At 51.1% G+C, this 23,099-nt stretch overlaps 1 protein-coding gene across 1 annotated transcript; it reads right to left on the bottom strand.

Moving 5' to 3' along the window:
* Positions 1 to 1,086: 1,086 nt before the first annotated feature.
* On the bottom strand, positions 1,087 to 17,928 carry E2f6 (E2F transcription factor 6). The gene is made up of 7 exons (XM_028877676.2): positions 17,788 to 17,928; positions 12,232 to 12,286; positions 9,325 to 9,541; positions 7,416 to 7,571; positions 5,568 to 5,682; positions 3,129 to 3,276; positions 1,087 to 2,475 (listed from the first exon to the last, which is right to left on the bottom strand). Exons 1-7 carry the CDS (start codon positions 17,893 to 17,895, stop codon positions 2,456 to 2,458), a joined length of 819 nt encoding a protein of 272 aa, XP_028733509.1. The 5' UTR covers positions 17,896 to 17,928; the 3' UTR covers positions 1,087 to 2,455.
* Positions 17,929 to 23,099: the final 5,171 nt, after the last annotated feature.

Below are 23,099 nucleotides of genomic sequence, written 5' to 3'. Positions count from 1 at the left end.
GAGCATGTGTGGACACACGGACACGCAGGCAGTGTCCTTAGGTCTAGACCCAGGAGCCCGCGGCAGCCCAGAGGGGGTGGCCCAGGCTCTCGGAGCAGTCAGTAGCATACACACGGGGAGCAGCGGAGGAGAGGCCTGGACACGAGCCTGCAGGACCCCCATTTCATCAATTCTAAGAGGCCAAACAGCAGCAGAGGACGGATCGACGGGGACGCTTCATTTAGACACATTTACAACTTGGAGAGGCTCTTGTCCACAGGATTTCATGACGTACGTCTAACCACGTGCCGGGTGCCCGCTGTGTGCCAAGGCTTGGAAACCCCTGCCCGCCTGCGCTGACGCTTCCTTCCAACCCGGGACACCACCTGCAGGGACATCCCATTTATTCTCCCGTCTGTGTTCTCCAGACCCACGCACTCCTGGGAACCCCCCCTCCCTGGTGAGACTCTCGCCAGGTGAGTGCCTCCCGTCTTCCGGTTTTAACCGGCTCATGCGAACCATCCATCGACCCTCTACAAAGCTCTGCTCCTCCCCGGCCTCGGACCTCGACAGGCGGATGCCAGAACTTTCCCCTTCCTCCCACCGGGTCTGCGGTGTGTAACTGTCCCCCACTTGGCTGTCCCTCGTGCCGTCCCTGTCCTGTCGAATCATTTCCACGAACTCAGCAAACGGAGTGTGGCCTCTAAGCCGGCAGTTCTCAACCTGTGGGTCACGACCCCTGCAGGGGCCGAACAACCCTTTCGCGGAGGGTGGGGGTGGGGTCGCCCAAGACCATCGGAAAACACAGATATTTTACACTGCGATTCATCACAGTAGCACGAGTACAGTTATGAAGTAGCAACGAAAATGATGTTATGGTCCGGGGTCACCACAACATGAGGAAGTGTATTACAGGGTCACAGTGTTAGGGAGGTTGAGAACCACCATGCTAAATCCTTTCTAAATCCTTGGCGAACTCCAAATGACAACCTTTTATACCTACGAAAGGAAGGGACATCCGGGGGCCAGACATACTGATTCCCAGGTGTTTCTGGGAGTCTGGAAGCACACCAGCAGACACTGTGAGTCAAAAGCAGCACCAGGCAGTATTATTTTTTAATACTTTAATTTTGGATCCCTACTTCTCTTCTTGTATACATGGTCATTATTTCGAGTTGCTTCAAATCTTCTGTAAATCAAGAGAGGTTTAACAGACTAATGGTGTTCCGCACACTCCTGTACAACAAGCCGGGTTCCATCGGCCCCGCGATGCACTCACCCACTCACTAGTTTGGAGACGTTTATTGGGCACTTGGTATGGACTAGGTGTGGTGCAAGGTGCTGGGCACAGCTATGAAAAGGTTTCTCATGGGGCTCACAGTCTAGTGGTAAATTACTGAGTAAACTGAGGCACAGAGAGAGGCAAATGACTTACCCACTGAGGTAGAAAGAGCTAGGCGCTAGGGAAGGCGGGATGAGAGCTGGCGCATGGGCGGGGCACAGTGCCTGGGAGCACAGTCCATGGGAGCACAGTGCATGGGAGGTAAGCCCCTCTGACTGAGGGGCGAGGCGGCGCACAGACACACATTATAAAATCTGCTCGCAAAAAAGCGGGATAATGCTTTCAGTTTCACCAGGACCAAATTCACACGGTGGTGAGCTGATCCGTTGCCAGAGGGCATTTCTGTACTGGCCCCCAATGCCTTGAGGCACACCCCCATTCTCCTGGGACTCCGTGACTCTGTAGACAGCTTAAGAATCAAGAAGTATCTGACCCCAACTGCAGCACTGGGAACCGTATTAAAATACTTTAAGTGAACCTAGATGTACAGTAGATCTGTGAAACTAATACATGTAAAACTTTAGAAAACTCCCCTCACCCGCTTCTGGAGGGTTCTAATAAGTTATTGATCCTGAAGCAGAGATCTGTTTGTCATTTTTCCTATATACAGTATTTTGGCTGTTCTAGGGTAGAGGTGTCAGTCACCCAGACATATTTCATAAGCAATCTAGACATGATACAGATATGTACAAAGGCGCCACATTCGGCCGTGTGTGTACACCTCACCGGCGCACACCACCTAACCGCCAGTGTGGGCCAGTGTAAGGCAATTCTTCTGAGAAGCAAACACCATCCATCGGGGAAGGGTCGAGTCCACGACCAGCCGGCCGCTCTCGTGATATTCTTTGTGATGACATGATTTCAGGAGGCAAGAGGTCCGTCTCACTGACAAAAGGCAGTGGAGAATTATCGAAAGCTAATGTGAACGTGGAAACCATCCAGGGACCTACGCAGGAAGCTACTCAAGGACACTGCTGGCCTTCGATGCTGCTATGAATCTAGAGGAACAAGTACACTCCACGAAGACTTATTGCTGAGGATCACACCAGTACATCGCACATCCACGCGGGATGCTCCGTAACCCTTCATCACTTTGCACCGCCAACAGCCGCTCACTGTGAATGGTTCTTCACCTCACTGAGGAGGCTTGTCTTCTGAAAGGAGACATACAAAGAAACTCTGAGTGAAGGCTGGGACAGCAGCTGGGCATACGATGCAGCAATGTAAAGAAATGAAGTCCTCTGGTCAGGAACCTACTCTCTCACCAGTGGTCGGAAGGATCTCCTCAGGCTCACAGAACGGACGGCAACTCCAGCCCGTGGGTGGAAAGCACTGGCCAGCGAGAGCAGACAGCAGTTTACCAGCTGGTGCCCCCTGCCCCCCAATCGACTCTCATGCTCTTGGTCACCGAGTTTTGGACAGGCTCTCACTGTGCAGCTGAGGCTGACCTGTAATCTGGATCTTGCTGCTTCAGCGTTCCCAGCGGGGATCACCGGAGTGCATTACCATCCGGGACAAAAATATCTTAACCAGAGCCTGGAGAGATGGCCCAGCAGCGGAAGAGCCAGGACCAGGGTTCCTTTATAGCACCAATACCTGCTGGCTCACAAGTCCCTGTAGGCCCAGCTCCAGGGGATCCCATGCCTCTGGCCTCCAAGGGCACCTGTGCTCGTGTGCACATACCCACAGGCAAACATACACACAATTAAACATAGACATTTCATGAAAACTGTAAGATATGTATTCAAGTTACAGATCAAGTGTTAGAACCTCAATGCTTCTCTACTCACGAAGTCGGCTTGCTTACCTTTCTCGGCGCGTTCTGGACATTTGCTTTTAGATGGAGAGGCCCCTACTCCATCGGCCGTTCTACCACTTGAGTGGTTCTGTTCGACTTCGCACAGATACACGTCGATGGGTCCTTTGGTGCTCCTGATATGCACTGTGATCGAATCCTAGCAAGGGACACAGAAACCGTCGAGGTGAACACAGGCATCCACTAATCACAGTTTCTGAATTAACTTAAATTCTCGCGGTTTCCTTCCTCCCGTGCACTGGAGAAAAATCACGTTTTCACCTGTCATGACATCCTGAACTACTGGCCAATCCGCAATTCAGACCTCTACTTGACCATGTAAGGCAGCAACAGCCTTGGAGCTACCGGATGGATAGCTGAGTCCCTGGACGTCTCTCCCCCTTCTTTTCCCCTGGCGGGAGGGAACTCTTGAAGAACCCAACTCTATTGTACAAGAAGGTGTTTGGGTTCCCAAACCAGTGCAGGGGTGCTGAGGTCACAGGAAGGCTATTCTTCTGCCCAGTTAAAAGATGTAAGAGGAAAAGATGAAATCAAAACATGCCTCGTGTAATTTGAAATGTCATACACAGAGAAGAAGTAGATTAAATGACTATTATCCTCTGGCTTCAGTTTTATTTACCCAGGAGCAAATTCCAATGGTTTTCCCGTAAGAAACTGAAAATGTGGTTGGTTGAATTTAGAGGCTAATGTAAGGGGCATTTTCAGTTACAATGGGAGCTGGCCCGTCTCTCCTCAAGTCCACCCTTTCCATATCCCCATGGACAGGCCAGTCTAGACTCCACTGTTCGCCCTTTCCTTCTCTGGATGAGATTCCGCTTCTCAGAGACTCTAACCCTCTTATGTCCTTCCTGGTAGCAGACAGGTGAGACGGGCCAACCACCTTTGTGCTTGGTGGCTGGCATGCCAGGGCAGGTCTGGTTTAACGGGAACCCTTTTATCATTAAATAATCCAGGAAAACAATGCTGTCCCCAACTGGCGGTCAGCAGAAAGGACCTCTAAGTCCACTGGTCACGAAATCATTCTGTAAAGGGGATTCCTGGGGAGCTAAGAGATGGCGCACAGGTTCAGGGTTTGGATGTCAGGATGGTCACAACCACCTGTAACTCCGGCTCCAGGCGAGCCAATGCCAAGGTCTCCGGGGGCATTTGCACTGAGGTGCACATACCCACACACAGAAGTTTTCAAAAACTTTTAAGGAGGGGACAGAGATGGTGTCTACTTCTGACTTTTCAGACTACGCTGCCTGTCACAACCACTTCACTCGGCCGTGGTGGCGTCAAAGCAGAGGGGTGACATCTAACAGACGGCCTTGCTCCAATGATAAACTACTGACAAGAACAAGTAGGAAGTCAGAGCGAGCTGAAGGTCACTGTGCCAGCTCCACACTAGGTGTGTGACCCCGAGAGAGCCTGACGCCGTCTGTCTACTGATCCAGGACACAGCCGAGAACAGCCAGCCCGGAGACCGAGAGAGGCTCTGGGTGGGCTCAGAGGTTCAGTGCGGTTTAGCAATTCCGGTCAAGCAGCTCAGAGCATGGGGAGACCAAGCCCCACTAATTCCTGTAGAATGGATTACCATGCCCCACAGAAAAGCTGTTCTGTAAGATCGGTGGCTATTTACAGAGTTTCCGCATCTGCGGGATAACTCATCCTGAATATGTGACGGGGACACTTGTCTAATCCAGATCAGACCAGGGAACGTCACCGAGTCACAATCTGAACGTGACTAGGGGAAAAGTGAGTGTTCCTTCATGACTGACGATACACTGCCAGGTAACAGGGTCTCACGTGAACAGTGTTCTGTGGGGACAAAAGAATGGAGGGTGGTGGGAATGATTCTAATCACCACGATGATGGCATGATGGCTGGCTATGAGCAGCATGGGGGCTACCCAGCTGTCAGAATGCCAAGAAGGGCCACCAGCTTTGGTCTGGACTCCATCCTCATCAAGTGGCCTTCTGGGGACAATTACTCTCAACGCAAACCTTCCTAGACCAGCTGGCGGCAGATCTGAAGGCTGGCCTTACAGAGGCTCCCCATCTGTGACTCAGTGTTCCAGCTTATTCTCGGTCTTTGGTGAGTCGGTAGCTAGCCGGTTCCCCGAAGCTCCAGCTGTGCCAGCTATTACTTTTGGAACTTAAAGACCAAGGCCAATGGAGAGGTTTCTTTTGTAGCCCGACAGGAGCAGCGTGGCTGAGAGCCCTTGCAAACCAAACTCCGCCCTAGCCTGGTCCTGCTGGTCACCGTGTGGGCTCCTGAAGCCCACCTGCTTCTCTGTGCCTGGCTCTCCTCTGAGAAGGTTACGGGGACTTCCTCACTCACGGTTCAGCTTGACAAGAACACAGGTGACAAGCGACTGCAGTGGTCCCAGACCTGGCAGCTAGCCCACGGGCCCTCTTCAAATCCTTCCTGCAGCGCAGCGCTACCTACTTCTCTGGGAGCCGGAACGTCCAGTCTGGTTTCTTCCGGCGCCTTCACCGCGATGACAATCTGCTCGTGGAAGGCTTGGATGCTGTGGATGTCCTGATAGGTCACGTACGCTAGTGTGAAACCTGGTCAAGGATTTGACGGAATGGACACATCGCCACCCCCAACCCCGCCACTCTGCTTCTTTGAGGCAAAGCCTCACTACTTAGCTCTGGCTGGCCTGGAACTTGCTAAATAGACCAGGCTGGCCCTGAACTCAGAGATCTGCCTTTCTCTGACTCCCGAGCACTGGGAACAAAGGCGTGCGCCACCACACATGGCTGGATCATCATCTCTCACATGAATACAGGTTCTAGAATAGCTTAGCTTTTATGGGGTGCAAACTTACAATGAAGGGAAGCAGTTAGAAAAAAAACCCAAACTTCATGGTAATTATTTTATTTCAAAAAGAATTCTTAAGATTTTATGGTGTTTCTATAATATTTAAAACGAAGAATTCATTTAAACCAAATACTGATTGGAGCAATTTCTGGAGAAAAATACTAATAAAGTCCAAATACTAATAAAGTCCAAATACTGAACACAAACAAAACTCATGAAGGAAATTACCCCCTTGTCCTTGGGGTAGGGTGGGGTGGTGGGTGGATGTTCCAAATCCCCAGTAGATGCCCAAAGTCACGGACCAGTACCAAACCCTACATATAGCACATATTTCCCTACACACACACTTCTATAGTGAGGTTGAATTTATAAATTAGGCCAAGTTGGAAATCAATAATAATAAAGGAGTGCAATCATAACATACATCATACTGAAGCTGTTTCTTCTAGAACTTCCACTTAGTAAGTTTTAGATCATACCTGATTGTGGGCAACAGAAATCACAGAAAGCAAAAGCACAAATATGAGGAAGCACTATGTTCAACTTTCTCCAATGCTGTATCAGTGTGAATCCTCACTGCTCAGAGGTTAGTGCTAGCTCTTACTACGGAAACTCGAGGGAAAAAAAAAAAACAACAACAAACATTCAGGGTTTGGTTAAGAACCCTCCAGAAGGCAGGAGAAAAAGTCTAAAAAACAGGAGGAATCCACAGAGCGGGCTCTCGGCGCGACCCTGCACCCACGATCTCCCTCTAGCGCGTTTCTGTCACTGAATGCCTTTCGACTCCTCCTCTGGTGCCGCCAGATCCTTACATTCACCTAGTGCAGCTGTTCTGGCTCGCTTCCTTACGGCGAGCCTTGGCGTTGATTTCCCAAGATCTGCCCTGTGGTAACAGGATTCGGCTGCCGTGGAGAGTGGAGGGGCTCAGAATTACCGACACTCACAGACAGCAGGACGGTCTGGGGGCCCAGGAGAGGCAGGCACAGAGGACTGGGATCCCCAGTCCCTGCCCCACAAGGCTTCTGCACAGAGTGACGAGCGCAGGCGCTACTTTGGTGGCAGCACGTTCTGTTTCAGAAATAAGCTGGTTCCCAAATTCGGGAAAGCCTGACGCTCACAAAAGCTGACAAACATTCTCCCACCCAGGACAGAGACTCCAAAACAAACAACAACACTCCTTAATGTCAAGAAGCAACGGCGAACTGGGTGTATCACAGCCAACCGTCATCACGCCGACTGGATCCAGGAGCACAGAGAGGCTACAGCCAACACGGATTGCTTGTGTGTGTTCGAGGATACAGCACTACCCTTTTATGTACTTTAACCTTTAAGGGCCTAATTTTATATCCTGAATATGAAAATTACACCCCCAAGCTCTCCCTAATACGTTATCTACTCTGGGAGCAGAAATTCTACGGAGAAATGGATGGACAGAGGTATGGACGGACAGAGGTATGGATGGAAGGATATCTCTCGTTCTCTTTGTCGTCGGTCAACTCCAACAGCTGCTGAGCGCAATCTTTAATCAACTCGTCCAGGGCGTCTTCCATCGCCGAGAGGTCCGAGAGCTCGGCCTGCAGCTTCTTCTGCTGGGGTGCGGCTCCGAAGTTGTTCAGGTCAGATCCTCTGCAGGGGGGAACAGACATGCCGTCAGCAGCTGCCAGGAGGGGAGCGAGGCTGTCTGTGGAGGGTGAGCTGGTGAGCGCGTCTGCATTTCCCTTAACGCCATCTATGTGGCTATGCCCGTCCTCCCTCTTTTCTCGGGACAGCCTCTATGTCGCCTTGGCTGGCCTCGAGCATGGCGGGCCACCTGACTCTGCCTCCCGGGTGCTGGGATTAAAGGTTCAGAATGACCGACACGGTACCATACAGGAAAAAACGGTCTCATCAGAGTTGCCCGTATTTTGTCCTAAACCAGTTTCCGTCAAGAAGCCCGCTCCTCGACTGTTCGTTTAGTTCTCTGATGATCTTTGGGTTTTACATCTGCCTGCTGCACCCCTAGAGTACTCCAAGGCTGGAGTTCTTTTTCCTAAGTATTCAGCTTTTCTCTGTGCACACACGGCTCTGTGTCTTAGCTTCAGGCTTTCTTCCCATGAGATCCTTCCCGATCATGTCAACTCTTTGGCAACTGCCTTTTGGACACTGAGTCTGTTTTTACACTGAGGGCAGTGTGCCGGGTCACGGGCACCCCAACACCCAGGGCAGTGTGCCGGTCACGGCACCCCAACACCCAGGGCAGTGTGCCGGGTCACGGGCACCCCAACACCCAGGGCAGTGTGCCGGGTCACGGGCACCCCAACACCCAGGGCAGTGTGCCGGGTCACGGGCACCCCAACACCCAGGGCAGTGTGCCAGCTCACGGGCACCCCAACACCCAGGGCAGTGTGCCGGGTCACGAGAACCCCAACACCCAGGGCAGTGTGCCAGGTCACAAGCACCCCAACACCCAGGCAGTGTGGCTACTCATGAGCACCCCAACACCCAGGGCAGTGTGCCGGCTCACAGGCACCCCAACACCCAGGGCAGTGTGCCGGGTCACGGGCACCCCAACACCCAGGGCAGTGTGCCAGCTCACGGCACCCCAACACCCAGGGCAGTGTGCCGGGTCACGAGAACCCCAACACCCAGGGCAGTGTGCCAGGTCACAAGCACCCCAACACCCAGGGCAGTGTGGCTACTCATGAGCACCCCAACACCCAGGGCAGTGTGGCTACTCATGAGCACCCCAACACCCAGGGCAGTGTGCCGGGTCACGGGCACCCCAACACCCAGGGCAGTGTGCTGGGTCACGAGCACCCCAACACCCAGGGCAGTTTGCCAGCTCACGAGTACCTCAACACCCAGGGCAGTTTGCCAGCTCATGAGCACCCCAATACCCAGGGCAGTGTGCTGGGTCACGAGCACCCCAACACCCAGGGCAGTGTGCCAGCTCACGAACACCCCAAACAGTATTCCTGCTGAGAACGCTGATGCCTGCTCCTCTCCAGAAAAACCCAATCGACGCCAAGAGGGGCTGGGTTTCTGGTTGTGTACTATACTGCCCCAGGGAATCCTATCTTCTGTTATTCACACTAAGGAAACACATTTTAAAAATCCCCTCTTTTATCAGACATTTCATTATTATAATCTTATAGGGAAAATTAATTAACTACCTTATTCCGTTTAATTTCTCCACACTGTCTGAATGATCTACACCTAATGTTCCCATTTAGACCTGAGCAGTCACACACATTTAGGTACACTTCGAGACAACAAGAAAAGCTTAAGGAATCAATTTTTGCCTAAGAAGAACCATCAAGATCCCATTTTCTACCCCAAAGGCCACTGCGGCTGGACAGAGGTTAAGGAGAAAGGGAAGGAAAGACGGACAGAAACTCACATCCACCGAATGTGGTTCTTGGACTTCTTTTCCACCAGCTCGATGCCATCCAGGACGTTGGTGATGTCATACACGCGCCGCTTTCGGACCCCCAGCTTCGTGGCCACCTTGTTTAGATCAAGGATGCCCCCGGGGGCAGATCTGACAAGATCCATGAACTTGCGAGTCAGGTACACCAGGGACACATCAAAACGGGGCCTCTTCACTTTCAAAGCCTCTGCAAACGAGAGCACAGCACCACGTGAGCCGATGTGTCTCAGCCCTCTCGGACGGCCGCTTAGTCCCTCAGGATTGGAGCAGGCAGCAGCGGCTGCGGCAGCAGAAAGCCCTGCCAGTTTCTATGGAAACATTTCTCCAAGTGGATGCCAAGTGAACTGGCCTCAGCTGGTCTAAGCAATGGCATCAGGTTTCAATAAAGGCTGGTAGGAGTTTCGACTAATAACTACTTTTACAAGTCTCCTATCTCCTAAATTTCTGTAACCATCTCCATCCTGTTCTCAGGAATAGGATTAACAATGACTTCAGAACTAAATGCCTTCATTTCATACATATAATCCGCCAGCACACAGTTATATGTCATAGTTTTTATTCCCGCCTACATTTATGACTGCAGGCCAGAAGAGGGCACCAGGTCTCATTACAGATGGTGGTGAGCCACCATGTGGTTGCTGGGAATTGAACTCAGGATCTCTGGAAGAACAGCCAGTGCTCTCAGCCTCTGAACCATCTCTCCAGCCCTTTATTCACTCTCCTTTGGGGCACGCTGAGGCATGAACCTGGCTTCACAGATACCAGGCAAGCACCTGACTACCGAGCAACATCCTCAGCTCATATGTATGGGGTTGGTTTTTTTTTTCTTTTCCTAATTTTAAAAATATCTACTTATGAGTGTTTTGCCTGCGTATGTGTGCGCTATGTGTATACCGTGTGTGTGTGTGTCTAGTGCTCACTGAGGTCAGAAAAAGGGGTGGAGCGGCAGTGGCTGTGAGCCCCTATGTAGGTGCTGGGGTCCCTGGAAGAGCAACAGGCTCTCTGAACTACTGAGCCATCTCTCTAGGCACTCATACATATAGTTTTTAAAAGCAAAAGTAGGAAGAAATCATTTTACAACATGCTCTTTTAAAACAGTGATCATGATGTATGAATAAATGTACTTCATTCATTATTCTTTTCTTTTTTGTTTAGTTTTTTTTTTTTTTTTGGTTTTTCAAGACAGGGTTTCTCTGTGTAGTTTTGGTGCCTGTCCTGGATCTCGCTCTGTAGACCAGGCTGGCCTCGAACTCACAGAGATCCGCCTGCCTCTGCCTCCCGAGTGCTGGGATTAAAGGCGTGCGCCACCACCGCCTGGCTCTCTTTTGTTTTTTTAAGACAGGGTTTCTCGGTGTAGTCCTGGCTGTCCTGGAACCTGCTCTGTAGACCAGGCTGTCCTGGAACTCAGAGATCTGCCTCAGCCTCCCAAGTGCTGGGATTAAAGGGGTGCACAGCATGCCCAGGTGTACTTCATTATTCTTAATGGCTGCACGTTTAACTGCATGGAGAATCTGCTGAGTTATCCAAGCACTTGGGATCACGATCTCGAAGGATGCTTACGAGACAAGCCAGGCTCCATTACCCTCCTTTTATACTCACTCACTGGCCAGACATTTATTGGGTACGTGTTAGTCTTATTAGCGTAGATTAAGCACATTCCGAGGACGCCAGCCATTTTATAAAAAAATAAATCTAACTGAACATCGCTAACAAGGGCTCCTGCGGGGACAGCTCCCTAGCCGAGAGAACTGCGTGGGCCTGATAAGGAGCCCCGCTATAAACAGTGGTATGCTGAGTGATAGTCCAAGTCTCTTGAGAACACGAAGGGCCATCTTTACTGGAGTGGAGAACTGGGGAGGTTCCCACAGTGGGGATGCTCCCACAGGGAGGATGCTGGGGGAGCACAGAGAGATGAAGCTCAGTGCCCCTCACTCCAAGGAAGGACAAAGCAGCACCTGAGAACTGGACACGCACTGGGGTCCAGAGGGGAAGAGGCAGCGGAGCCCAGACTGGGCTTGGGAGAGCGAGAGCTGGCAGTCAGAGGCAGCAGTCTACATGGACGGGATGGAGACACGGGCTCCAGACACTGACTTGAAGCAGCTGTTGAGCCTTTCTGGGCCTCAGCCCTACTCATCCCTGATGGATGACAAGCCACAGCTGTGACCGGAAGCTGGGTCACTCACGCACGGATGTCATGATCGGCTGGTGCAGGACAGTTGAAAGAAACACCTCAGAGGTCAAGCTGACCCCACTTCCTGCCCAGCCACGGGGGAGATGGTGGCGGATGCTCAGGGAAACAAAAGATGGTTTGTAGGACATACATCCGGGCACCTGTAAATGAGGAGAGTGCCCGTGATAAGGACGGAACCAAGAGGAAATCAATGAAGGGGCCGTCGGTTACAAAGATCCTCCCATACCCTCAACATGAACCTACGACAGAGTGAAGCCATCAAGAGTGAAGGGGCCACGAGAAACCACGTGGATAGGAGGCTATGGTAACATGAACTGCCACCGCGCTGTGACGGGGAGAAGCCACTGTTCCAGCCATCTACGTCAGTGTCAGCCACCGAGGTATCCTTTTAAAGCTATGGTTTGCTTCTGTGCTATGACCTCGTGTACACTCAAAACCAACCATGCTAACGGGCGGCGGCGGTGGCGGCGGTGGTTCATGCCTTTAATCCCAGCACTCGAGAGACAGAGGCAGGCGGATCTCTGTGAGTTCGAGACCAGCTTGGTCTACGGAGCGAGATCCAGGACAGCCAGAGCTACACAGAGAAACCTTGTCTAGAAAAACAAAACAAAGACAAAAACACTAACCATGTTTTCCGTGTGACACTCAAAACTATAAAGCCCAAACCTACTTAGGAATCAACTTACTTCTCATGGACACATACTGTACGTTTTCTTCTAGATTAATCCTTATTTTTGATGGCTGGAAAAAAGAAAACAAAAAATAAACTCAGCATTTTATAAACAGCAATGCAAATGAAGTACTTTCGTTCTATGATACATCCACCCCACCCCCACCCCCCACAGGGTTTCTCTGTGTAGCCCTGGCTGTCCTGGATCTTGCTTTGTAGACCAGGCTGGTCTTGAACTCACAGAGATCCACCTGTCTCTGCCTCTTGAGTACTGGGATTAAAGGCATGGATAACCATGCTAGGCCACGATAGTTCTTTTAAAGGCTTTTTTCCCACCTGAACTAATGAGGGTGAGAGAAAAGGAGTTGTTACAAACTGCACCTGGTCCGTGACCCCCTGAAGACCCGCCCAGACTCAGGCCTCTCAGGCTGCACTTACTTCTGTGTGAATAAAGGCAGGCTGGTGGATGACGGGACACTTAAGTGGGAAACAGTCCCTTACACACTCTTACACTGACTGCAGCAGGCGCTGGGCAGGAGATGGTAAAGGATGGCGGTTAGGACATGGCCCCAAGCCCTGGAAGGCTCGGAGACGTGGCATCTGCGGTATACCGGTCAAGGCTCACCCCCGGCTATTGAAGCGGCTCCAAAAATGGGCTCGTGCACTCTCAGTCGGCCAAGCGTTCCCATTAACGAACAATCAGAAGTCTTAAAAAAAAAATAATGGGGAGCAGTCCATGCTATGGATACTGTTAACCCCCTGAAACGACCAGGCGGCTGGTGGCAGCCCTTACTTTTCTGCCGGGTACTAGGAGGCTACTGAGTCTGCCTAAAGTTCAGTGGCGGCTTGCAATACATGTACGACTTGTTTTTGCACCCTGTCTAGGTACATGCTATGGCCAGGTGGGAATGGTCCAGTTCTGTAGCTGGGAAGATGACCAACCGCATCAGGACCATGCTGAGGTCTTGTTTTAACCGGCGGAGACCCACCAAAGACTTCTGAACAAGACCGCGACACAATCTCGCTCATGGTCTAGAAATGTGGCGCAGATGGGACCAGACCGCAGGCTAGCTAAAAGGCCAGGGGTGGAGGAGCCAGAGCCCAGGCGGGCGGCAGAGAAGCGGCTCACACCAGGGGGCCTCTGCAGATGATTCTTGTCACCTCTGACCAGATGATGACATCTGGTTAACTTGAGATGACATCCTGCCACAAAGCCAGGTTAGGAGAGTCTAGGATGGAAATGAGCACATGGCCTGCTGGGTGGGCGACCCCGACTTTGGACGCTTCTCCCGTGGGCAGGGTCTAGCTTTCCACACTGTTGGCAATGGCAACTCAACTCCAAAGCCGTCCTGTGAGAGTTGACCACAGACAAGTGTGACCAACTGTCACTGCTATTTTTATCCTTCTCCAAACCCAGGGCTGGCTACTGAAACAAGGTTGTTTTCTTTTCTTCTTCCTACGTTTATGTATATCGTGTACGGATGTGTCATGGTGTACGTGCGGAGGTCAGAGACAACTTTGTGGAGTCCTCTCTCTCCTTCCACCAAACGGTTCTCGGGCTTGAATTTGGGCAGTCAGGCTTGGCAGCAAGCGCCATAGCCTATTGTGCTATCTTGCTGGCTTGCAAGGCTTTTTGAGAAAGGGTCTCATATAGCCCAGGCTAGCCTCAAAACTCAACCCGTCCCTAAGGATGGCTTAGAATTTGTGATCCTTCTGCCTCCATCTCTTGAGTGCCGGGATCACAGATATGTACCCCAATGCCCGTTTATTTATTTGGTCGTGGGGATTGAACCAGGATTCTATGCACACTAAATAAACAGTCTGCCAAACGAACCACACACTGCAGCCTCACAGCGAGGTTCTCGAATGGAATAACAAGCCCAGTCTCCTCACACCAATGTGGAAAGCGTGTCAACAACTATTCAGAAGTGTTACTATGCACTCAGAGCTGCCTGAGGCGGATGCTTCCTTTCTTAACCTAGAGTAGCAGGGTCAAGCTCTGCACAGACTACCTCCCTATCGGCTGCCCACTGGCTTTAGAGGGACGGCAATTCTGGTTTCACAGGCTCGCTCATACGGCGACAGCATGCCAGTGAGACATTAAGAAAAGATGTCTTCCCCCTGTCCCGTACTCTGCTATAAATGCAGGTACATTACACGCCGCCCCCACTGACAGGGAAGATTCCAACCCTATCGTTCATTTCCTTCCCTGTATAGGAAATCCCTCCTTCTTCTGAAACAGCGTCTTGCTATGATGTCCTGGCGAATTCTAGAACTCCCCATGTAACTCAGGCTGACTTTGAACATGCCATCCTCCTGCTTCAGCCTCCTGAATGCTAGGACCGCATAAGCGGGCTCACCAGACCTGGCTAACACTCTGTGGAGACGACATTAACCCATCTTGCTGTCAGATGGACAGAGGGCAGGAGTCCCTCCCCCCGCGTCCCCCCCTCCACTAAGTGGACACTACTAGAGACCTCAGGACTTCCAGAGGACACTCAGCAGTGGCCTTGATGAGTGAGTTACACATGTGACATGTTCCAAACGCCTCCCCTGCTGCTCCATGCCCAGTTAGAAACCTCTGTGTGCACATCTGGGAACATACAGGGGAGCATTGCCATCCCCCGGATTTCTACGGCTCTAAGCGCCTTTGGAATCTTCTCAGTTTGGGGGGCTGGGGTAAGGATGGGGACAACCCAGGTTGGCCTGGAACTTGCTACGCAGCCCAGGCAGATCTTTAACTCACTACCCTTCTGCTCCTGCCTCCCAAGGCCTGGCATTACAGAGCAGGGCTGCCATGCCAGGCTAGAAGCTTTAGAGATGGGACAGAAAAATGAAAGGTGACTCTGTAGAGACTAATGTCCCGGGCAATGTCTCCAAAATGGTTAATTCTCTCTATGCAGAGGTTTCTCTGAACCAGCTCCCTGCGTGGGAGCAATACTCCTTCAGGAACTCAGAGAACACTGATCTCTCCAAGGTAACTGAATTCATGTCTCCCATCTTCCTTACCTTCTAATGTGCAAACCAACTTCACCTCCACCCAGGGCTATTTTCTCCCTGCTCCAAAGCCCAGACCAGGTTTAAGTCACTTATCCTGGCAACAAACACCCAGCAAAACAAGTAACTGCTCTGCATGCCACTTATTCAATTTTAGCATTTATTTTTTTAGTCTATTAAAAAAACCACTGACATGTTGAATCGCTATTTTACAGGCAAGAGAATACACAGTCCCCACTTTGTTAACTCCTTGCTCAATCTTTTTGTGCACGGCCAGATCTTCGTGATAGCACGAAACAGACAAATACACAAGCCCCGCAGAGGCAGAAGCAGTGAGCACAGAATGCTCTCGGGCGCATAGAGGATGACTTGAGGCTAAGGAAGGGCTAAAGTCACTAGTCTAAAGACAAGTTAGCCATGAATCTGGATTTCAGACACCTCCACGGCAATACGGAAATGTATGCACCGGTATCAGCTTGAGAAAACGAGGCCAAGGACGGTGTCCGGAACCACGGAAGAATAATTTAAAAGAAAAACCTGGAGCCAGATGATGTTCAGAGGTTTCTACCCGGACCTGGGAGCTGGAGGGAATCACGACTAATTCCTGTGGCCGAATGAAGATTAGAAACACGCTTTCCAGAGGTAATCAGCTACAGGTGAAGTACACATCCATCAACAGTGAGAGTCAGTAACAGCGGCAGGAAGTCAGTCAGGATGGCACGGTAGTGCCCCACAGCAGCTGACCGCAGGAGAGGCAGCTACTGATGTTAATTATTTCAGAGACTGGAGGGGGAGGGGCAATTCTGGAAAAGATAAACGTCAACAGCGATGCCTGCAGAGTGCTGACCTGGGTAGGTATGGCTCTACTGAGGTGGGATGTGAGAAAGAGGAGGCTTTCCTAGGCAAGAGGGACCACGGATCTGGCTTCAGATGTAAGAGTCTGAAATCCGCGGTTGGACAGGTGGCTGAGCAGTTAAAAGCGCTTGCTGCTCTTGGCTGAGTTCAGTTCCCACCATCCACATGCCCATGCCGGCTCAGAACCACTTGTTAACCTCAGCTCCAGGTGATCTAACACCCTCTTCTGGCCTCTGTGGGTACCAGTACACATGTGACACCCACACAGACGTATTTCCCGCTCCCCCTTAAGTTTTAGATCTAAATGGGGACATCTAACATACAGTTGGAAAGCTCTGGGAAAGTTGTATGGATTGGGGAGTTACGTTGAGCCGACTGAAATCACCAGATTGGATGAGAATATCTAAGACTTCAGAGGACATTATCCTCTGATGAAGTATGAAAAGTTGAGCGGAGCAGGGCAGTGGTGGCATGCACCTTTAATCCCAGCACTTGGGAGGCAGAGGCAGGCAGATCTCTGTGAGTTTGAGGCCAGCCTGGGCTACAGAGTGAGTTCCAGGACAGCCAGGACTGTTTCACAGAGAAACCCTCAAAAACAAAAACAAAACAACAAAAAAAAGTAGTTTTTTTTTTTTTTTCTCTAGTGTGGCTCTATCAAATCCTTAAGAAACCACCATGGTTACAGGCCCCAAGTCGGGAGTAGTGAGTGAGTGATCACCTCCGCGAACAGAGTGTAGAGAGCCCTGGATGGCACCCACATGTCTGAAAAGGAAAGAGAAGGAGACGAGGGGCCCCACCGTGGCAGTCGGAAAACACAACAGAGAATTCTCCGTCAAGAGGGAGTGGCTAGTTGTTACTCAAGATAAGGTGTGAAACAGATACAACGTGACAGCACTCTTACTTAGAACAATGTTACAGAGCGCTTAGGACCCAAGTCCCCAGCCAGTGCTGGGTGGTAATGCAAGATCGAGCGGGTGCTGAGCAGAAATCACTGTTTTAAAAAGGGAAAGCAACTGGGGAGGGCGGGGGGGGGGGAAGGCCGTCACTTGCAGTCCTTCTGGGGTTCCTCCAGCTTCCTCATTACCTAGCCACAGGCCAGTCACACAGCATCTGAGTCTGTTCCGACAAACTCTAAGAACAACAGTCTCAAGATGAGTGTGAGGAGTCAGACAATGCTCAGGAACTTTCTGGCACCGGACTGGCCAGAACGGCTCGGACACTGCTTGCCTTGCAGAGAAAACAGCGATCAGGAGAAGCGGACAAAGGACGGACGGATCCAGCTGGGGCCCTGAGAACGGTGGGAAGCCCAGAATGGAGGGAACTCTCATTTCCCCTGTCAAACGGATGGGCGGGCGGGATCGCTCAGCTGGTTAAGGCGCTTGCCGCCAAGCTTTCTACAAACTCAATCCGAGTTTCATCCCGCGAACCACAAAGGTGGAAAAACCACAAAGCAAAGAAAAAAAAAGACTTCCCCCAAGTTGCCTTCTAATCTCTACACGCGCCTCGTGGAATCCATGCACCAGCCCGCCCGCCCGCCTGCTCACCCACAAAAGTAAGTAAATGCAACAGAAATATGCAAAAAAGCAGAGGGGCGGCTCGAGGATGGGGAGCTGCAGGGAGAACCCCGGTGCACCAAGCGACCGGGTGCCAGAAGGCCTGACCGATGCCACAAGCGCGCCCCGCAGCAGTGACCCCCCGGTGGTCCTGGCCCCGCGCTCACCAGTAGGCTCTCCACGTTGATGGGGTCCCGGCAGCGGCGGCGCACCGTCTCCTGCGCCGGGTCCACCAGCAGGCTGGGCAGTCTGCGCGCCGGCCGCTGCTGACTCATGCTGCCCCGCGCCCCTCGCGCCCCACGCGCCCTCCCGCCTTCCCGGGCGGCTCGGCGCGCGCGATCCCGGCTCCGCGGCCCCTTCGGCGCCGCCCCGGCCGCCCGCTCCACCCACGGGGCGCCGCGCTGCCACTCGCCCAGCGATGCGCTCCGGTGCGGAGGGGACCCGGGTGACCGCGGAGGAGCTCAGGCTCCCGGGCCGGCCATCTTCCCGCATGCGCAGTGCGCCGGCCCTTGCACATGCGCACCGCCTTCCGAAGGGCTCTCCCGCGCACCCGGGTCCTCGCCTGTGGCTGGCGGCCCGGTATCCCGGAGGATGGATCCTCGGAGGGGATGGAGAGGAAAAAGAAAGAGGCGGAGCAGGGATTCCCGGGGACCGGAGCGGGCGTTCCCGAATGCCCTTCCCGCGGGCTGCAGATTCTCAGCGCATTCCAAAACACATCGGGTGATTGACTGTCCGGGCTCCCGGTACGCATCAAATGATGCCTAGCACATGCTCATAAACAAGCCAACCTGGAGGGACCGGAAGGCGCATGCTTCTAAGCCCAGTCTCATAGAGGCTTGATACAGAGAGATCGCGTGCTTGAATTCGAAGCTCACTGTAGCAGGCGTTGTCTCAAAACCACAAAGTCCCTCCCCCTTTTCATATGCTGAATCAGTTTTTGATTCTTTATTCTGGACTGGGCTCAAGAAGATACTGTTTTGAATGTGACGACAGACTGGATCTCAAATTGCAGTGGAGGAGACAGAGAAAACATTTTAACCGGGGGGGCCTGGAGAGATGGCTCTGTTTTTAAGAGCACTGGCTGCCCTTCCAGAGGACCCTAGTTCAATTTCCATCACCCACATGGTGACTCACAACCATCTGTTCACTCCAGGCCCAGGGGATCTAATGCCCTCCCCTACCTAGTCTCCACAGGCACCAGGCACGCCCCGTGGTATACTGAGATACATGCAGGCAAAACACCTATACGTAATACAAACTAAGCTTTAAAAAATGACCTGGAGCCATAAAGTATGTTTTCAAATCAAAAGGTCTTAAGTGAGTTGCTAAAACCTTTCTGTGCCTTAGTTTCTGAATTTGTAAAGTGAGGAGTTTCTATCGCATAAATTTGCTGTAGAGATCAAACGACTTAATGGATAATTTTCTTAAATAGAGATGGGTACCTTTTTGTCTGCTTGAGACAGGGTCTTTCTATTTCTGGCTATCCCGGAACTCCCTGGAACTCAAAGATCCTTCTGCCTCTGCCTTCCAAGTACTGGGATTAAAGGCGTGCACTACCACACCTGGTAAGACACGTACACTTTTAAAAAGATTTATTCATTTTTAAAATTTTTTAAAAAATTATTTTTATTTTATGTGCATTGGTGTTTTGCCTACATGCGTGTCTGTGTGAGGGTGTCAGGTGCCCTGGAACTGGAGTTACAGACAGTTGTGAGCTGCTGTGTGGGTGCTGGGAATCGAACCAGGGTCCTCTGGAAGAGCAGCCAGTGCTATTAACTGTTGAGCCATCTCTTCAGCCCTGTGAGTGACCATGTCTAAAAAAACCAAAACAAACAAAAAAACAAACTACCATGTAGAATATTATTTTAGATGTGTTACATTTGGTTATGCTGTGGAACATTTGTTTAATGAGGCAAAGATGAGTTGCATTTTTTTTTATGCTGCATTTGTTTAACTCAGTGAAGCTGTGATTCTTTGCCTGTCTAAAACACCTGATGGTCTAATAAAGAACTGAACGGCCAATGGTGGAGGAAGGAGAAAGGAAAGATGTGAGCTGGCAGGCAGAGAGAAGAAATAAAAGGAGAAATCTGGGAAGAAGAGAGAAGAAAGAAGAAGAGAACAAGGAGAAGACTTCAGGGGCCAGCCACACAGCCACACATGGAGTAAGAAAGAAAGAAAAGATTTACAGAAGTAAGAGAAAGGTAAAAGCCCAGAGGCAAAAGATAGATGGGGATAATTTAAGAAAAGCTGGCTAGAAAAAAGCCTACCTAGGGCATTTATAATTTAAGAATAAGCCGCCATGTGTGATTTATTTGGGAGTTGGGTGGTGGACCCCCAAAAGAACAAAGAGCCAAAGAGTAAAATAAAAATGTAAAAGTATAAAATAAAAACAACCAGCAACACTTCCACCATCAGCAAAATCCTGTAGGATGGTTTACAGAGCAAAAAACCAGTTTACAGATCAGAAAATCAAAGATCAGTAAGATTACAAAACTTGCCCATGGGGGCTAGCTAGCGAGTAGTAGAGACATGATTTGATTTTACAGCTGGGTAATTTATTTTGGTATTTGGACCCTTGAGCAGCTTGTTGAAGAGTGGCCATAATTTCTACTGTCAAAATGAGTTAAGCCAGGGAAGGAGGGGTGTGATTTATGACAGGGGAGAGGCATTCCAGGCCAACAGAAGAGCTTGAGCACCCATGGCGGGGGTGGGGTGGGGGGAGAGGGGGAGAACAGTGGTACAATCTTCCCACAGTCCCATAAAAAGCCCAGCCATGTGGCTGTACCCTGAGGTCCAAACCATTCCTGTATTGTTTGAACATCTTTTAGGTGCCTGGCAGTAGATCAGGAGCTGAAGGGACACCTAACTCTGACAGGGACTTGTCCTGAGGACTAGGAGCTCCCAGGTTGGCAAAGATACATGACCAGCAAGTGTAAGAAATTGAACACGCGCTGGCCGGGTGGCGGTGGCACACGCCTTTAATCCCAGCATTCAGGAGACAGAGGCAGGCGGATCTCTGTGAGTTCAAGGCCTGCCTGGTCTACAGAGGGAGTTCCAGGACAGGCACCAAAACTACACAGAGAAACCCTGTCTCAGAAACAACAACAACAACAACAAAAAGGAAAAAAAAAAAAGAAATTGAACATGCCTAACACACCATGGTTACACTGGAGAGGAGAGAAAAATAATGGCCTGCTTTGGGGCTTGTTCATGCATCACCCTGTAAAGCAGAGGCACCTAGCACAGTCAGTGAAGGGACAGCGACTGAGAGATTAGATGACCACCAAGGGTTTTGTGGTGACTCAACAGGGCGTTAGCCAGTGAATCCTTTGTGCTGTTCACTCTGGACTGAATGTTCGCGTTCCCTTCTGAAATCCATGTGCTTGCTCAGAACTGACGCCCAGTGAACCGGTTATTAGACGTGGCCTTTGGGAGGCATCTGGGCCAAACCTCTCAAGAGTTGGGATGCCCCTATAAAAGACACTAACGGAGGCATGGATGGAGATCAGTTGGCAGAGTGTGTGCCTAGTGTGCGCGATGACCTTGGTTCTGTTTCCATCACCATGTATCACCAGGCGTGGTAGCACACTTTTCCTCTCAGGCACTTGGGAGGTGGAGGCAGGAAGGTCAGGTGTTCAGGGTTATCCAAAGCTGAATAGTGAGTTTGAGGCTAGCCTGGGATACCTGAGACCTAGAGGTTGGAGGGAGAGAGGGAAGGAAGGAAGGGAGGGAGGGAGGGAGGGAGGGAGGGAGGAAGGAAGGAAGGAGGGAGGGAGGTCCTGGGTTCTATAAGAAAGCTTGCTGAACAAGCCATGGTTCACAAGCCAGTAAGCAGCACCCACCCTTCCATGGCCTCTGCATCAGCTCCTGCCTCCAGGTTCCTGTCCTGTGTGAGTTCCTGCCCTGACTTCCTTGAATAAGGAACAGTGATGCAGAAGTGTAAGCCAAATAAACCCTTTTCCTCTCCAAGTTGCTTCTAGTCATGGTGTTTCATCGCAGCAAATGACTAGGACACAACTGGATGCGTTTAATAAGCAGGCATGTTGCAATGGACATAATGTACTTTGCAGATGGGGAACGTGAATGGTGCTGAGAGTAACAAGGTGATCACCCACACCAGGAGTGTTCACGGCATCTGTGTTCTGTTCTGTCCTGTTTTCTTGTAGCTGCTGTTATAACGAGAGAGGTCCTTAAATGCTGCTCCATGCTACAGAGTGAGCTGTTTCTGTGCATATAGAGAACCTTCTTACTCAAAACTTTATGTCCCTCTTCCTCCTCCCCTTCCTCCCTTTCTTCCCTTCCTGCTCCCCCTCTTCCCTTCTTCTTCCTGTTCCTTTCCCCTCCCCTTTCATCCCCTTCCTCCTCTGCCTGCTCCTCCTTCCCCTTCTTCCTTCTTCCTCCCCACTCCTCGTCTTTAAAAACCTTGTAACTCAGATGGGTCTTGAACTCACTGTGTAGCTCAGGCTAGTCTGGAACTTCTTATGTAGCCCAGGTTACCCTAGAATTTGTGATCTCCATGGCTCAGCCTGGAGTGACCTTTCTTTCTTTCTTTCTCTCTCTCTCTCTCTCTCCCTCCCTCCCTCCCTCCCTCTCTCTCTCTCTCTCTTTCTGTTTCTTTCTTTCTTTGTTTTTTTTCGAGACAGAGTTTCTCTGTGTAGCTTTTGGTGCCTGTCCTGGATCTCACTCTGTAGACCAGGCTGGCCTCCAACTCACAGAGATCCACCTGTCTCTGCCTCCTGAGAGCTGGGATTAAAGGCGTGCGCCACCACTGTCCGACCAGAGTGACTTTTCTTTTGTGGAAGTCCAGTTCTGAAGTGAGCCTGTCCCCAGTTCTGCAACTGGATTTTGAAGGAAAGTCTTGTCAGAGTTGAGTCTGTTTTTTCCAGTTCCATTTGCTCTGGTTTGTTTGGTGATGTTCTGTCGATTGCTAAATGCGCCCTGTTTAACTGCTCATCTTCCAAACACCGCCGCAGCTGGGTCTATACTAGCTTTGCCTCTGGTTCCATCACATGACCTGTGTGTCTAATGTCTGGCGCAGCGGGCCTGACAAGTTCAGAAAATGCAGAGAATGTCAAGTTCCTTGGCTCTCCACCAGGTGGAGCAACTTCACCTTGGGAGTCCAGTCTCCCTCCCTCCCTCCTCCTCCCTCCCTCCCTCCCTCCCTCCCTCCCTCCCTCCCTCCCTCTCTCTCTCTCTCTCTCTCTCTCTCTCTCTCTCTCTCTCTCTCTCTCTCACTCTGTGTGTGTGTGTGTAAATGGGCAATATCCCTTGAAAGATGGTTGTGAGGTGGAGTGGAGAGGATTCAGTTAGATTTGTTTGTTTGTAATAATGTCTCATGTATCCCAGATTGGCCTTAACACTTGCTAGGTAGCCGAGGATGGCATGTACCATTCATCTGGTTTAATACAGTGCTGGGTATTGAACTCAGCACTTTATGCAGGCTGGACAGGCACCCTACCAACTGAGATACATCCCCAGC

This window comes from Peromyscus leucopus, chromosome 22, assembly GCF_004664715.2.
Source record: "Peromyscus leucopus breed LL Stock chromosome 22, UCI_PerLeu_2.1, whole genome shotgun sequence".
NCBI classification, from domain to species: domain Eukaryota; kingdom Metazoa; phylum Chordata; class Mammalia; order Rodentia; family Cricetidae; genus Peromyscus; species Peromyscus leucopus.
Note: the sequence above shows the minus strand (reverse complement) of the source record. Positions and strands in the feature narration are given on the sequence as shown.

Excerpts from the sequence above, each read along its gene's own strand:
- E2f6 (XM_028877676.2), bottom strand. The coding sequence starts at position 17,895 with ATGAGTCAGCAGCGGCCGGCGCGCAGACTGCCCAGCCTGCTGGTGGAC. Across the intron at positions 7,572-9,324 it reads AAGAACCACATTCGGTGGAT|AGGATCTGACCTGAACAACT; the intron begins GTGAGTTTCTGT and ends TCCCCCCTGCAG. Across the intron at positions 3,277-5,567 it reads ACGTTCCGGCTCCCAGAGAA|GATTCGATCACAGTGCATAT; the intron begins GTAGGTAGCGCT and ends GTCCCTTGCTAG.